Source organism: Silurus meridionalis, chromosome 8 (assembly GCF_014805685.1).
Source record: "Silurus meridionalis isolate SWU-2019-XX chromosome 8, ASM1480568v1, whole genome shotgun sequence".
NCBI lineage: Eukaryota > Metazoa > Chordata > Actinopteri > Siluriformes > Siluridae > Silurus > Silurus meridionalis.
The window spans coordinates 11,234,877-11,253,067 of NC_060891.1; the positions used below are offsets into that span (position 1 = coordinate 11,234,877).

The 18,191-nt window shown below is 39.7% G+C and overlaps 1 protein-coding gene across 2 annotated transcripts in view; it reads right to left on the bottom strand.

Annotated features, from left to right (window-relative positions):
- nhsl1a (NHS-like 1a) overlaps positions 1–17,851 on the bottom strand; it is a 53,930-nt gene extending 36,079 nt beyond the window's left edge. For both annotated transcript variants that reach the window (XM_046856201.1, XM_046856199.1), the window contains exon 1: positions 17,402–17,851. In XM_046856201.1, the coding sequence (XP_046712157.1) occupies positions 17,402–17,732 (331 nt within the window). In that variant the 5' untranslated portion in view covers positions 17,733–17,851. The remainder of the gene's footprint in view (positions 1–17,401) is intronic.
- Positions 17,852–18,191: the final 340 nt, after the last annotated feature.

Sequence of the window (18,191 nt, forward strand, 5' to 3'; positions counted from 1 at the left end):
TTTTGGTTTGTATACCCACTGATCATAACATTTTTGAGAGCCAAGTTGGTCACTGGTGCTCAAGAAGATTTGTCCAGACTGTTGATACAGTGAGGACATGTCGAAGAAACCAAGGGTTAAGGAGATAAAAGAAGCCTTCGCATAGGCCCTGTAGAAATTCAGTGAACTTGAGTTTCTTCTTATTGTTCAAACCCTTCTCTTTCTCCTTAAGGTTTCTTGAAAAAACTCAAAGTCTGTCCAGAGTTCTGCTTAGACCCCTTAAGGCTGCATTTGGATACACAGGTCATTACTTCATTACATCATTAAGTAGTCAAATCATGTCCAAATGCTCACATTCATGGTGTTAAAAACTCCATACTCATTTCCATAGGCAACAGTAGCAATTCTAGGGTGGTAGTGCTCTTTTGAGTGATGTTGTCCTTGCCAAAATCACTAGAGATTTGTGAAAAGAAAGCAAAAGAGCAGGCAGATGTCCTCATGTTTCACAGCTGTCCATCTGGCTGGAGTGTGTATAAATATGCATCCCACAAAAAAAGACAATGCTGTGTTGTGCATGTATGTGTGTGTGTGCATGTGTTAAGCTTTTAAACAACACCTTCCTGACTACCCACAGTTTCTTCTAATGTCCTTTCTCTCCCAACAGGTGTCCATATGACAATGGAGACACAGAAACTTTGAAACATGAGGCCCTTCCTCACACACACCAGCCAATCAGCATTCAGAACTGATCATACAGCTTAATATAAACAGGAAGCACATAGAAAAAAGGGTAGAGGCAGCACACAACTAACTCTCCTACACACCTTACTATCCCCCTCGCTCTAATCTTCAGGAGTTTGTATGTACTTCCCAACAGCCCCTGTACATGCTATAAATAGATAAAGTGCTTTGCACTGAATTAAAAAGCACACATTTGCACAATTGCTTATTGCAATTATCATTTTAGGGCTAAACTGAATCTTTAAAAAAAAAAAAACCAACAGACAGTCCAAATCTTAGATTGCCACATTGAAATTTGGCACTAATAGTAAAAGTGATAGATGGTCATATCTATGGTCATCTAATATCTATGCATAGCTCAACAATAAACTATTAGTATTATATAATGGATTATAAAAGTAATGTGGGGACTTTTCTCTGGTGCTTCCAGTTTGTAATGCCCTTACTGGTTTAATGCTGTGTTTCTTAAAAATACCAGACATACAGAAATAAACAGCAAAATTATTATTCCTTTTTAATAATAAAAAAACAACAAAAAACTTGCAGTTCTGCGATGTATCCTTTTATGAGATTTGTCCTTCAATGGTGTGCTTTGACTGTGTATTCCTCACTTTTATTCGCTCACTTTTCAAACTGTAATTTTGCTTTCAAATGCATTTTGAGGGAAGAACAAAGAAAGGTAAATGATCCATCTTGTTCACATTTATCCTGACCACAATTGCTGATGCTGGGTTACAGATGTGAAGATCAAACCCACTGTTTCTCTCACTGCTGACAACTGACATTACATAGTTGTTTGCTAGCAATAAACAATTTGTAGTCAATGGCAAATATTACATTAGCTCTGCAAGCTCACTATCAGATAAAAATAGTCGAAAATTTGGATTTAGATTGCATATTAAGTAATATGCAAATAATATTAAATTTTTTTAATGGTCAATGCTTTTATTTCTCATTGTCTTTTAGTAAAGGACAAGTGTGAATATTCAACTTTGTTTGATCAGACATCCAGACTTGCATGAATATATTTAAAAAAAAACTGTGTGATCGAGTAGGTTCTAAAATGGCTATTTAAGTTACATTTACTCCAAAGTAATTTTCAAGCACTATTATTTCACAATGTCAGACAAGTGAAATGTGATCTTTGTGTTTAACTTTAATTTTACTTAAATAGACTTTCAAACAGTTTTAATTAGTCAGAAAAGTTACATGACTTATAAAGGTTACAACTTTATCCACAAGATGGCGATAGAGAACCAAACATTATTTTAGTTACAAAGACTGGAAATTCCTTACCTAGATAGTATAGAATGCAATTATTGGATTTTATTTTTATGACTTTTATAATAAACTATTATTGCATCCATTTTTCTGTATTTTTTGCTGGAGTCTTTTAAGGACCTTTGATAAATCATCAGGATCCTTATGATGAAATGAGCACATAAGCATGAAAGCTGATGAAAACAAAACAAAGACACAAATTTAATAGCTTATCAGATGTGTCCAAAATATTTATGCAATAGTAAACTCTTTTCTCCCTAAGCCTGTTTGTGTTACTTGCACTCTTCATGGATAAGACGGGAAAGTCCTAGATTTGTCCTAGATTTCCTGCAGAGCAATGCAATGATTTAGCAGCAATGATTTTAGATGGCATGTTTGGGTTTTCATGTCTTTCATAGAAACCTCATAGGAGAAAGTGTCTGTTCCAATTAAATACAGTTTCTAATTTGTTCCTATTCAACAACGAAGATTAATTGCCAAAGGGAACCACAGTATAATACTACAATGCATTTTAGTTTTCGTTATTATTTTTTTTTGTTCAGGGAGTTCTACACTTTTTGGATCTAAAATAAAATATAAAAAATTCATGTTGACATGTTGTTTATAGTAAACTGAACAGACAGTTATGTTATGTATGTAATCCTAGTTCCCTGAAGGAATGAGACGCTGCATCGAAACGCTTCGGGAACGTGCCCAAATGTACACGCTCTGAAATAATGTGTGCAATCAGTCAAAATTTGACGCTGGCTGTCACCAGCAGGGTGACATTACGACCAGGATGTATAAAACGCACATGGAGTGAGGCGAGCTCCAGGAAGCACTGCAGGGTTCCCTCAGGGAACTAGGGTTGCATACTTAACCTAGAGACGTTCCCTTTCAGGAACTCGAGCTGCATCAAAATGCTTTGTGAACGTGTGTCCAATCACGCCAGACTGACCAGTCCCTGACTAGTGTGTATAAGCACAGCTAGGTCGAAGGACAGAGGGGCCAGGAGTGGCACTGCGGTCCAGGTTGTAGAACCGGACGAGGGTCAGCGGGGTGGACCGGGGGAGTGAGTTCTGACCCCGAGTGAAGACCAGAGAACTCATATTATAATGCAATGCCATCAATTATCAATCTGCTAATGGTCTGCTTATTGGCAGGGAGGCCTCTCCTCAGAGAGCCGTAGCCGACAAGCAGTTGGTCAGACTTTCTCCAGGGACCCGTCCTATGGACTTAGGTGTCCAGTGCGCGTACCTGGCATAGCCGGTTTAATTTCTCCAGGTCTGGGGCCTGAGAAAGAGAAGGATAGAATGCCTGTAACCTTACAGGTCATGGGACGACCGAGGGCACCTTGGGGATGTTAACCTTCCTGGGGTATAAAAAGGCACTGGCCATACCTGGAGTAAACTCCAGGAAGGAGGGGGCCACAGTAGGGGCCTGTAGATCTCCTACGCTCTTAAGAGAGCAAATGGCCAACAAAAACGAAGTCTTGTTAGAGAGATGCCTCCAAGATGCCTCGGCCAGAAGCTCGAGGGGGGGCTCAGAGAGAGCCCCGAAAACGAAGGCCAGGCCCAATCCAGGCACTCTAGGTCGCACTGGGGGCCTCAGCCTCCGGGTGCCCAAAGAAAACACATTACAAAAGGGTTTCTGCCCAGAGACTGCCCCGCTAAGGGCACATTATATGATGAAATGGTGGATGCGTAAAATTTCAGGGTGGACAAAGCCAACCTTTTTGCTAACTGTCCTTGGAGGAAATCCAGCACTGAGCCAACCGGGCAGTGGACTGGATGATCGCACCACGAGCAAAACAGACGCCATCTGGTGGCATACAACCGACTCGTGGAAGGAATTCTGGTGTGGAGAATGGTCTCTATCACCTTGTTGGAGAGGCCAGAAGGGGCCACAGCCACCTTGGAGCCACCAGGAGGAGACGAAATCCGTCCTGGCGAACTCTCTCCAGAACTCCCAAAAGAAACAGCGCCCAATTTGACTGATTACACACATTATTTCAGAGCGTAAACACTCGGGCACGTTCCCAAAGCAGTTGGATGCAGCTCGAGTTCCTAAAAAGGAACTATGCACCACTGGAAATACAATACTCAGAAAAAAAGACAAGCCATAATTTAGTTATTTGTTCAATCAGACCCACCCGAATGAGAAGACAAAAAAACTTATTTCCTCTCACTTTCTCACAGCCCAAACAATGTTGGATCTGTATTATCTCATGACTTTTGAAATACACACTCACCAATACAAACATTATTTATTTTCTTAAAAATAAAATGGCTGAATGCCATTTTACTCCTCATTTGCTCTGGTCATGTGGCAATAAATTACCAATAAGTTTGGAAATCTGAGTTGTGAAGCTGCTGAATCATAAACAATGACCGCATTTGACCTTTCACCTAAACACTGCCCTCATCACCTGTGCTGTCAACTCTGCATTTTTCACTACTGAGGCTTTAATCATGTTGTCAACAGGCTGACATTTTAGTGGTTTTGCTTTAGCAAAGCAAGGTCAAGAATCAGTCTCAAATAACAGCATTCTGCTTCAACTTGTGCAAATTTAGCCTAACACTGTTCCATATATTTCCCTGTTTGGTTAAACCCCTGACCAAAGATTTAAGCTCTAGTGGTAATCTTTGATATGACTAAGGCCTAAATTACCCTTTTCCCCTTTTCACTCTCTCAAACCTCATTGCAGAAGATGCACAGCTATACATTTGAAAGGAATTAAAGATTTATCCAGCTTCTAAAAAGGCTTTCAAAAATAACATAACATGTTGCAGCATGTTGTCCTGATCTAATTTCACTAAACTGTTGACAAAAACACTTCCCAAAGGCACAAAGCATAGACACGTGACTCCAGTATCTTCTCTGGAATTTGGAAGAACACAAAACACAATAATTTCTAACTGTAACCATTTATCAGTGTTTTAAAGCAAAGCGAACAAATTTGACAAATATCAGTGACAGTTAGGGGGTGGGCTATCCATAGGGCTAGATTGCCTACCCCTATACCCCACTCCATATGTTAGGTGTTTAACAACTTCTCATAAAATTATTTTTGTCAGATGGTTATTTGGTTGCATCTCTAGATGTTATGCTAAATAATATTAGTGAACCTGATATTTCAATTTTATCCAGCATTCACTTTTTCCAGACAGCTCATGTGTTTCTTTCTCAAGCAAATGCATAATGACATGACTGGATAAGCTGTTAATAAAATATTGAAACAGTACCTTTATATTAAATGTCAAAAAACAAACGTGTTAGTTATGGTAAACTAATGCTACAAAGTTTTTATGTGTACAGTACATGCACATATGCTTATCTGGATAGACTGATGTGTTAACTAAAAACAATAATTCAAGTAAAGCCAGACTGTACAGAGGTACTAAGCTGTTCGTTGCATTCCAAGATTCCAGGTGCGAATGCACTGGCACACACTCAGAGTCTGGAATGTGTTTAGCTTTCTTTCCAGCTCCCTGAAACCATATTTCACTTTCAACCCAAATATCTTTTCCATACTGACCCACTTCTTCCATCCACATCCCCTGAGATCTTTTAATTAGCATGCAGTGAAGGGCAAGCTAAAGGGGAATCTAGACAAAGGGTTTATGACGCTTAAAGACAAAGGAGATGATTGCTCGTTAACTTAAAGGGAAAAATACACTTATAAATCTTATCTAGTTATATTCTTAGAAAGGAATTTTTAAAGTAATATTCACAAGAGAAAAAAGACAAACAGACAAGAACAAAAAACAAACAAGGACAAAAGACTGTAAGATAAAAGATAGATGTTTCAAATGTTTAATAGCTTAGGTGTAGGCTGAACTGCTATTTATAGTTATATTTTCTTGCTTTATTTTAGTGAAAGAAAAAAAAAGAAGAAAAAATTATATATATATATATATATATATATATATATATATATATATATATATATATATATATATATATATATTTATAAATCTATCGATTTGGTGAACTAGAAAAAAAAAATCATAAATTCATTGCACAGACTTATAGTATCATCCATAATGCAGAACTTCATAACTTCACTTAAAACTTTATAGCAAAGCCCTTTTTAATAACAGAACTCCACCATAGAAATATTTTTAAAGGGTCTTGACATGACTTCTCTGGATGTACAGTGAGTGTTTATAGCAGACTACACCCAGAACTTTATTTCACATTTAGTTGGACCTGTGCCAATTACAACAGGTCTCCATCATACAGTATTAGGAAAAAAGGATTCTTACTGCAAATCATCACACACTGTTGACAGAGTTAAAGAGTATAAACCCCAACAAAAACATTCATACCTGGCCTCTGTGGACATGTAATTCACAGTTAAGCCAATTCCCTCATAGCAAAAAAGTATATAATTAAATAGTTACAATAGTTTCAGTTCAGATGCACTTACATGATCCTCGTCATGAAACCTCATCATGAACTACATCACATGATTATCCACTGGAAAACGATTTTTGTTAAGAAGAACACGATATAATAATTATGTGTCCGGATATCCAGCTATGACTGTTTAGATAAATTAAATTCAGGAGATAGTCTGGAACATCAAATACAAATGTGAAATCATGTATATTTACATATATATATATATATTTCACGTACAGGTGAAATAATCAGTAGGAGTTCTGCAAAAATGTTGCTAAAGAAAGGCTAAAAAAAGTTTATGACAAAAACACTATGGAGTGAGAATGTAAGTGAGGAGGCATTATTAACTAGAAAACTACAGGCACACCTGTAGTACTTTAATATAATCCATCTTAGTTTTCCACAAACTTTTGTTCATATAGTTTGTCTTTATCTTGGCCTTGAGTCTTACTGGTTAACAGCCAGTGTCAAATAATTGAGCATTTAGGCTTTTGCAATGTAGCATTCCTTGGATTCAGTTTAGCATTCCCTAATAACAATTAATTTATGCTTGTAGTTGTAGGTGTAGGCCCACAGTTTCTTCACAATTTCTACCTATAATATTTGCACACAACAACAACTGAACTATATCTGCAGCTCATCAGAACACACTGACTAGTTGTACTGCAAATCTCACTGGTCCAGTTAAAACTAAAGTAATGTTAGGCTAATTTAGTGGAGCAAGGCAAAAACTTGAAAATATCCAGATTTTCTTTTTATTTACTCTTCAAAAGACATACTGGTCATAGCTGAGAAGTCACACTAACCACAAGCCAAAACCATCAACTGTTTACAACAAAACAGCTGAATTTCAAGTTCAAGTTCATATTCTGGGTAGAGTAAAGAATATTTGCATCAAACCTTCACTTGCCCGTACCACATGCTAAGAACCTAAGTAAAATTGTAAAGCAGTAAAACTGGAGTATGAGCAACTACAAAAAAATAAATACTTTGAATGAAGTGAACAAAAACAAAACACTACATACAAACCATCCAACTCAATCAACACAAACTTTCTGCCAATTTGATATCCCCTGTACTTGTGGGAAAGTCAGAGGCTGCAACTGTCTAAACATGATGTCACCAAAGAAAAGCCTAGGATGAAAATCTATCCCAGATGAGTGACTACATGCAGGCTTGTATTCACTAATAAATTTTGTATATATAAAATATATATATATACAGTGGAACCTCAGCGCTCACGACCTCGCATGCTCGCGACTTTCATTCCGACCAGCGACTCTCATTCAGATCGGCTCGTGAGCAACCGCAAGCTGCTCAAAACGCTAGTTGTAACATTTCTAATCAAGGTTTATCTCATTAAAACACACTTCAGCATACTATATAAAGTGAGTACCCATTACTGTATTTTCTGTACAGTATTGTACTGTATTTTCTAACCCAGCCATTAGGGGGGCACAAGCCAGTGCACTCTTAGTGCCGGTCCCAAGCCCGGGTAAATGGGGAGGGTTGCGTTAGGAAGGGCATCCAGCGTAAAACATGTGCCAAATCAAATATGCGGATCACAAAGGAGAATTTCATACCGGATCGGTCGAGGCCCGGGTTAACAACGACCGCCACAGGTATCGTTAGCCGACAGGGTACCGGTGGAAATTGGGCTACTGTTGGCCGAAGGAGGAGAAGGAGAGGAGGAAGACGTCTACAGAGACGGCAGGAAAAGGAGCAGTGTAGGAGAGTAAAGGTTCGGGTTGGTACTTTAAATGTTGGTACTATGACGGGTAAAGGGAGAGAGATAGCTGATATGATGGAGAGGAGAAAGGTAGATATGCTGTGTGTTCAGGAGACCAAGTGGAAAGGGAGTAAGGCCAGGAACATTGGAGGTGGGTTTAAACTGTTTTATCATGGTGTGGATGGGAAGAGAAATGGTGTAGGGGTGATTCTGAAGGAAGAGTACAGTAAGAGTGTAGTGGAGGTGAAGAGAGTTTCTGATAGGGTGATGATCGTGAAGGTGGAAGTTGAAGGATGATGATAAATGTCATCAGTGCCTATGCTCCACAAGTTGGCTGTGAGATGGAGGAAAAGGAAAGATTCTGGAGTGAATTAGATGAAGTGGTAGATGGTGTACCTAGGAAAGAACGATTGGTGATTGGGGCAGACTTTAATGGGCATGTAGGTGAAGGGAACAGAGGTGATGAGGAGGTGATGGGTAGGTATGGTTTTAAGGAGAGGAATGTGGAAGGGCAGATGGTGGTAGATTTTGCTAAAAGGATGGAAATGGCAGTGGTGAACACGTATTTTAAGAAGAAGGAGGATCATAGGGTGACGATAAGAGTGGAGGAAGGTGCACACAGGTGGACTATGTGCTATGCAGGAGATGCAACCTGAAGGAGATTGGAGACTGTAAGGTGTTGGCGGGGACAGTGTAGCTAGACAGCATCGGATGGTGGTCTGTAGGATGGTTTTGGAGGCGAAGAAGAAGAGGAGGAAAGTAAGGATTGAAAGAAGAATAAGATGGTGGAAACTGAAGGAGGAAGAGTGTAGTGTGAGGTTCAGGGAAGAGGTCAGACAGGGGCTTGGTGGTGGTGAAGAGGTGCCGGATGATTGGGCAACTACTGCAGGAGTGATGAGGGAGGCAGCTAGAAAAGTACTTGGTGTGACATCTGGAAATAGAAAGCAAGACAAGGAGACGTGGTGGTGGAATGAGGAAGTGCAGGAGAGCATTAGGGAAAGAGGTTGGCAAAACAGAAGTGGGATCGACAGAGTGATGAGAAAAGTAGGCAGGAGTACAAGGAGATGCGGCAGCAGGTAAAAGGGATGTGGCGAAAGCCAAGGAAAAGGCATATGAGGAGCTGTATAAGAGGTTGGACACTAAGGAAGGAGAAAAGGATTTATACCGATTGGCCAGGCAGAGGGACCGAGCTGGGAAGGATGTACTGCAAGTTAGAGCAATAAAGGATGGAGAGGAAATGTGTTGACTAGTGAGGAGAGTGTGTTGAGAAGGTGGAGGGAGTATTTTGAGCAGCTGATGAATGAGGAAAATCACAGAGAGAGAAGGTTGGAGGATGTGGAGTTGGTGAAGCAGGATGTAGATAGGATTAGTAAGGAGGAAGTGAGAGCAGCGATTAAGAGGATGAAGAATGGAAAGTCGGTTGGACCAGATGACATACCGGTAGAAGCGTGAGATGTTTAGGAGAGATGGCAGTGGAGTTTTTAACCAGATTGTTTAACAGGATTCTGGAAGGGGAGAGGATGCCTGAGGAATGGAGAAGGAGTGTGCTGGTACCGATCTTTAAGCATAAGGGAGATGTGCAGACCTGCAGTAACTACAGGGGAATTAAGTTGATCAGTCACACCATGAAGTTATGGGAAAGAGTAGTGGAAGCCAGGCTGAGAGAAGAGGTGACCATCTGTGAGCAACAGTATGGTTTCATGCCGAGGAAGAGCACCACAGATGCCTTATTTGCTTTGAGGATGTTGATGGAGAAGTATAGAGAAGGACAGAAGGAATTGCATTGTGTATTTGTGGATTTAGAGAAAGCGACGACAGAGTGCCAAGAGAGGAGTTGTGGTATTGTATGAGGAAGTCAGGTGTGTCAGAGAAGTATGTGAGGGTGGTGCAGGACATGTATGAGGACAGTGTGACGGCAGTGAAGTGTGCAGTAGGTACGACAGACTGGTTCAGGGTGAAGGTTGGACTGCATCAAGGATCGGCCCTGAGCCCTTTCCTGTTTGCAGTGGTGATGGACAGGTTGACGGACGAGGTCAGACAGGAGTCTCCTGGACTATGATGTTTGCAGATGATATTGTGATTTGTGGTGAGAGTAGAGCAGGTTGAGAAGAGCCTGGAGAGGTGGAGATATGCGCTGGAGAGAAGGGGAATGAAAGTCAGTAGGAGTAAGACAGAGTACATGTGTGTGAATGAGAGGGAGGGCAGTGGAGTGATGCGGTTGCAGGGAGAAGAGGTGGAGAAGGTGGAGGAGTTCAGGTACCTGGGGTCAACAGTGCAAAGTAATGGAGAGTGTGTTAGAGAAGTAAAGAAAAGAGTGCAGGCAGGGTGGAGTGGTGGAGAAGAGTGACAGGAGTGATTTGTGATAGTAGGGTATCTGCAAGAATGAAAGGGAAAGTTTATAGGACTGTGGTGAGACCTGCGATGTTGTATGGATTAGAGACAGTGGCATTGAGTAAAAGACAGGAGGCAGAGCTGGAGGTAGCAGAGCTGAAGATGTTAAGGTTTTCGTTGGGAGTGACGAGGATGGACAAGATTAGAAATGAGTTTATTAGAGGGACAGCACATGTAGGATGTTTTGGTGACAAGGTGAGGAGGCGAGATTGAGATGGTTTGGACATGTGCAGAGAAGGGACATGAATTATATTGGTAGAAGAATGCTGAAGATGGAGCCACCAGATTTCTTTTATTTACTCTTCAAAAGACATACTGGTCATAGCTGAGAAGTCACACTAACCACAAGCCAAAACCATCAACTGTTTACAACAAAACAGCTGAATTTCAAGTTCAAGTTCATATTCTGGGTAGAGTAAAGAATATTTGCATCAAACCTTCACTTGCCCGTACCACATGCTAAGAACCTAAGTAAAATTGTAAAGCAGTAAAACTGGAGTATGAGCAACTACAAAAAAATAAATACTTTGAATGAAGTGAACAAAAACAAAACACTACATACAAACCATCCAACTCAATCAACACAAACTTTCTGCCAATTTGATATCCCCTGTACTTGTGGGAAAGTCAGAGGCTGCAACTGTCTAAACATGATGTCACCAAAGAAAAAGCCTAGGATGAAAATCTATCCCAGATGAGTGACTACATGCAGGCTTGTATTCACTAATAAATTTTGTATATATAAAATATATATATATACAGTGGAACCTCAGCGCTCACGACCTCGCATGCTCGCGACTTTCATTCCGACCGGCGACTCTCATTCAGATCGGCTCGTGAGCAACCGCAAGCTGCTCAAAACGCTAGTTGTAACATTTCTAATCAAGGTTTATCTCATTAAAACACACTTCAGCATACTATATAAAGTGAGTACCCATTACTGTATTTTCTGTACTGTATTGTACTGTATTTTCTGTACTTCTCTACTGCATACTTTACTGTACCTGTACTTTATTTTTTTTAAATAAGCATTGTAATTGCTGTTAATTTACATAAAGTATTGTTAAAATAGTCTAATAATTAAGTGTTATGGAGTGAAATGGTTTTATTTACTCATTTAAATCGATTTCGTATAGTGTTCTTTGGGTTTTTACTGGGTTGGAAGGCGTATCAAAGATCGCGAAAATTGAACTCATGACCGGTCTTGGTCCCTAACCCTTGCGAGCTCCGAGGTTCCACTATATATATATATATATATATATATATATATATATATATATATATATATATATATATATATATAAATGTAAAGTACATTAAAACAGATAAAAATGTGCGATTAATCACGATTATTCGATTGACAGCCCTAATCAACATGGCCATGGACAAATATGGATGCTTTATGCAAATCTATGTTCATTATTAGTGAAACCATACTCAACATATAGCATGAAGACAAAATGTTTAAAGGTAATTATGGTATTTAAAATTACGTAAATCAGCAGGACACCAAATAGAAAATTGGCTATTTTTCCACACAGATGGTTTTATATATATAAATCTGAGAAAACTTTTATTTACATCTGGATATGTTATACAATTTTGATCAGTATACTTTTTGTTTGAACCCACCCTTTTTTAAGTGATTGAAAATATTGAAACATGTCTGACAGGTGTTTCTTGCTACTCAGGTGTACCTGATTCATTAAATAATTAACTGCATGAAGACCAACATGCTGTCTAAAGGGAAAAAGGAAATCTTAGTTGAAGTCCTGTTTGGATTGGGAGTTGTTTATCAGGCAACATTGGCAATAAAGTAATTGATTAGTGATAAGATCTCACATTTACAATAATATGACCACAGAAACAGTGAGGTTCTAGCGGCTTGTGTTTTCACCTCATGCTGTCATATGACCATGTTCCATTCACATCAATGCAGTTGTATACTGTAGGTGCTAAAGTAAAGAAGAGACACTGGCTCTTAATTGCACTTTGTGGCATACAAGCAACAATTTCAAAAACAATATTTAAGAAGCATCCATGCATATCACAAGGTACTGTGCTGTTTGCACTCCAATATTTTACTTGTCATTTGCACCATGTTTCTTGCCATGTACCTCAGTACCTCACCTATTTGCACATTACATATATACTTTATATACATTATACTACATGATCATCTCTAAGTTACATATGTAACCCTAAAAAACAATGCTTTGGGAACACTTCCGTGTGTACACGCTCTGAATTACATGTGTAATCTGTCCAACAGAACAACGCGACATCACCGGCAGAGAACCTGACAAAGGTCAGCAGAGTGGACCAGACCGCATAGTTGCAGATGTCTTGGAGAGATGCTCCAGAGGATAAGGCCTTAAAGGCCGCCACACTCAGGGGGGAGTGAGCTCTGTTTCTGAAAGGTACGGGGAGACCAGAGGACTCATAAGAGGATGAGATAGCATTTACAATCCACCTGCTAAGGGTTTGCTTGTTTGCAGGGAGTCAATTGTTTATGGGAACATAGAGAAAGGCACTGGATATGCCTGGGGTAAATTCCAGGAGAGACAGGACCACGAAGTATGCCTGAAGGTAACTGACCCTGTTTAGGGAGGAGATGGCCAGAAGTCTGACTGATCAGCAAGCGGAGCACGATAAGCCACAATAGCGAACACGTAACCTTTCAGGGTGGAAGGAGACAACTCTGTGCTGAACTGTTCCTGAAGGAATTCCAGCACTAAACCAACCGGGCAGTTAACTGGATCCAATTGGTGGCGCTTGCACCACATCGTAAACAGGCGCCACTTTGCAACATTATGGAATCCATATCCAAATACAAAATCCTTGTGGAGGGCGCTCTGGAATGGAGAATGGTTTTCACTACCTTGGCTGAAAGACCAGAGGCTAAGAGCTGTGCTCCCTGAGGGGCCACAGCCTCCAAAGCTCTGGGCGTGGGGTGAAACAAAGTGCTTAAGAAGAGCTAACAGGTACGCAAACCATGGCCTGCCCGGCCACCATGGAGCCACCTGTTGAACTCTCTCCAAAACTCCCGGGAGCAGCGCAACAGAGGGAAAGGCATACAGGCTCAGCCTCAGCCCATCCTGTACAATGGCGTCCCACTTGAGCGGGGCTGGGTGAGTAAGGGGAAACCAGAGGGGACAGTGCGATTGTGCCCTTTTGGAAGAACTATCAGTCTCAGAGCCACCAATGAAGGGGTCTCATGTGTAGAAGGCAAAGCAGTACCACATTGGTGGTACTGCCATCTGACCCAGCAGTCTGCTTTACAGTGAGTGACTGGCCTTCTCTCACTCTCTAGACGGCCGCAAGGATAGACTCGACCCAAGCAGGAGACAAATAACGGTCAAATCCCACACTACGCCTAGATAGGTGGTTTTCCGTGTTGAAGAAATTACACTTTTCTTGGTGTTCAGTCTTAACCCCCAGTTCCTTAATGTGGATGAGAATGACATCTCGATGCCGGACTGCCAAGTGCTCAGATTAAGCTAATATCAACCAAACGTCAATATAGTTCCGAATGCGGAGTCTCAGGATATACCTTCTTATTCCTGTCTTCCTGACAGGTATAGAGCCTTTCTGCTGGATGCCCCCATAGTACCTACTGGAATGTTCTATGTATCTATCCTTTCTTCACACAGGAAGTTCCTGAGGTTTGCTTTCGGGGGCTGAAGCTTACCAATATCTGGTCCTTCCATTCATCCTTGCACTCTCACCCCGCACGAAGGGTAAGCCAAAGGTGCCTCTCAGTGGCCACCAGGGCTGACAATGACAGGCCAATGGCCCTGCCGGCCTCTTTAGTGGCCCTCAGAGCCAGGTCTGTGGCACGACGCAGCTCTCAGACATCGTCAGCACCTGTAATAGCTAGCTAGTGTCTCTTCAACTCGCTCACCCAATGGTCACTGGACATTTTTACTTCAGTACAATGCACCAATATATTTGCACACTATGTCTTTTGAACTGAGCTGGTCTCTATCTACTCACTACCTCATACCTGCACTTTTTATAGAACATAATATATACTATATATAAATACTTCTGGTCAGATCCTAACTGCATTTCAGTGTAATTATATTATACAATCAATTTGGGGAATGTCTAATCTTGTTAAATCATTTGTGGTATAGAAACTTTTATGTGAAAACCACACTTTTATGTGAAAGAAATTAAATGAGTGCAGATCTTATCGACTGCTTCTTTTAGTCCACTGTTTTCCTGCAGGAATGCAGAATGTTTCATGATGATGTTGATTTCATACCATCTTTCACCATCAGGAGACCAGACTGTAATTCAACATGTGTGTGTGTGTGTGTGTGTGTGTGTGTGTGTGTGTGTGTGTGTGTGTGTGTGTGTGTGTGTTGATATTTTCTTCTCAGTGAACCTCAGAGGAACCCTAAACAGGTAATAGCATTTCTAGGATTTAGTAAACTTTTCAAGCATGTTTCTCTCGGTGGAAGTTGAAACGACAATACATAAATGATTATACCTGCAGCCGAAAAGAAGATGTGTAAATACAATAAGTAAGTGAGGATCAATAGAAAATTATGGAATAATGACGAAAAAAATTCACACACCAATCAATCTGTAGAAAGAGTACAGGTGTGAGAACAAGTGAACAGGAAAGTGTGTGTGTGTGTGTGTGTGTGTGTGTGTGTGTGTGTGTGAGTAACTTTACTAAAAGAAATGTCAGGGAATGCCTTTAGAAGGGCTGGAGGCACATCTGGTTTTGACGCGTTCTCCTCCTGCAGAAGATCGTTGAGGAATGAGCTAGAAACAGCACACTGCAGAGAGGCGGCAGGAGTGGAAAAGAAAAAAAAAACAGCTGGAGTTCATGGAGTGTGTTTGTGTTGACTTTTAGACTCAGCAGTAAGTTCTGTATCATGTACTGTGTATCATGTGATTAGAATTACTGTAGGAAAAGTCATATTGTGCAACTTATAGCAACATGCCTGGTTAATAGCTGCATTCCTTAAATGTCTATTATTATTATTATTATTATTATTATTATTATTATATTAAATATTATATTATAGATTCTTTTTCATCATGGTAATGAACTAATTGGATTTTTGGACACAAAGGAAAACCTATAATTGTTATAAATCCATTTACCTTTTACCATGAGACTACTCTAAATGCTTTTGTAAATGTTAAAGTGAAATATGAAATATTTAACTGCATTCTTTCAATGTACACCTTCTATTCTTGACTACAACACAACGTTGATTTTTTAAACAATGCCATTTAAACCAAGTAATTTTTCTAGCAGAAAAAACACAGCAGTAAAAATCTGTTCCAGGACTTGAGTATAACAGCCCTAAATCGTATACTTAGTTAATATCATCCTATCGTATGCAAAGAACAGAGATGCTCTCTTTCCTTGGGTCTGGTTTTGCTAAGGCACAAGGGTGCACGTGGGTTCACTTATCGTCTGTTTCCTGCCCCATACTCACCTTACTCTGGACTAAGCACCGCAGGCAAGAGCAGTGAAAACACCCATTGTTTTCTTTAGAAACACTAAGAAATGCAGCAGTGGCTAAGGAACATACGACACACAAGCTGCAAATAGTCATTGCACTGTGACAAAGATAGTCATTCATATGGTGTTGCTATTTTGTCTTCAAATCGCCACTGGACCTAATCAAGGCCTATAGGGAAAAAAAGAGTCATATTTTTTAACACAATCTGTTCAAACTAAGAGGATTGATGTAATGTATATATATTTTTATATTTATGAGCAAAAAAAGTCACAAAAAAACTATTTGGCAGAAACAAAATGCTCATCCATACATTTTGATGCATCTCTGGCACCAATGTCTCTCAATATGACTCAATGTAACTGGAACCACATGTTTCTCCTATGCTCTACAACCCTTATTAGATCTTATGAAAAAGTAATATGTATCAAGATGCACTGATAAATGAACACATTCCACTAAGGGTGTTTATTCACCCAGATTAAAGAAAAGAATTCCAATTTTTCAGGAAACACCCAAATGCATTATTGTCATTACTGCCTCAGTGACCTGACCGAATAACCTCCATCCTGACTCAATCTTTTGTTCTCCTTTGTAGCATAAAGGAAGAAGACAACCATGATGAGTAAAAGACAAACACAGACATAATAAGCCAGAAAGCATGAAGAAAAGAAATAAAGGATTTATCTTTATGTGCCAGGAATTATTTCTTCTACCAGTGTAAAAGGCAATTAATTATACCTTATATCTCATGAAGGCTACATTAAAGTGATTATTTCTTTATATGCAAAATAGGTAAGAGACATCTCCTTGTGAGTCTACAAAGAAATAATAATAATTTAAAAGATGTTTTGCATATAAAGCTTTTCACTATGTATGGAGATGTTTATGATGCTTTGTATTTTTGTCTGGATGTATTAATAAAAAAAAACTTGACTCATGTGTTTTATTCATCTACCCATTATTCCAATCACCTATGCATCTATTCATCATCCCAACCATCCATCATAAACAGCCAACTGTGTTTGTCTTCTTTATTTATTTTCTTAATTTTTGCAAGACTATAGGATAAATCATCAATGAACTTGAATATCATTTCTAAGCCTTTTTCCAGAGTAATTTGACAAAGACAAACAGAAACTATCACTGAAATCCAAACATTCCACTACAAATACCATTACAAACCATCAGCTGTTCACCATTAAAACCTAAACATAAAAGACATTAATATCAAACCAAAGAAAGCATTGAAAAAAACTACAAGACTATTACAAATGATATGAAATTTTCGATTGTTTATTATTATTGTTATTATTTTACTTGATACTCCTTTCTATTGCATACACAAATCCTACAGAAAAAACCCCAATCTCAATGCGCACGATCCCAAAAGCGAATTACTTACAGATTCGTATCTTCTTATGGTCGAGTTTGCGCACTGTGTGCTGTAAAGTGTCCAGTCTCCTCTGCAGCGCTGCGCTCCTGTGAATCACTGAAGCCGCTTCACTCTGGATCTCCAAGAAGATGCTGCACGCATGCCGGGACACATCCGCGAGCTGCTGCAAGATGTTCTTCAGAGTTGTACAGCTTACATTGTTCAAAGATGTCCCCAACTGCTTGCCAAACACACTACAGCTCTCTAACTCCGAGTGAGAATGTCCTGCACCAGATGCCACTGGTCCTGGTTTCAACCTGCAAAAGTTCTGAGGCTCTACACTGCGTTTATGGAAAGGCATATCTCTTAAAATGTTTAGGGGGGGGAAAGAACCTGAAATACAAAGATGATCGCCTTAAAGTTCAATCAAGGTTGCCTGGAGTAAACAGTGAGGTCCCGCCACGTTATTCATAGGATGAGAGTTCTCCATGCTGTGAAGAGTTTGGAGTAAAACTCACTCCTGAAATCTGGTGTAATGAACTCTGAGTAAAAGCAGACATGGAGCTTTGAGACTTCATGGATCTGGAGCGCGCATGGTAATGCATGGACACAAAATATATAAATAGTTAATAGTAAAATGGGTTTTTGGGAACAGAGCTCTATTTGTTATAAATAAATAGAGCACACACACACACACACACACACACACACACACACACACACAAAAACAGAACCTAGAAAATAAAAATAAACATTTGTTATAAACTTGAAATGACCTTACTAGATGTTAAAAAGGTACCCCTAAGAATCTGTACAAATT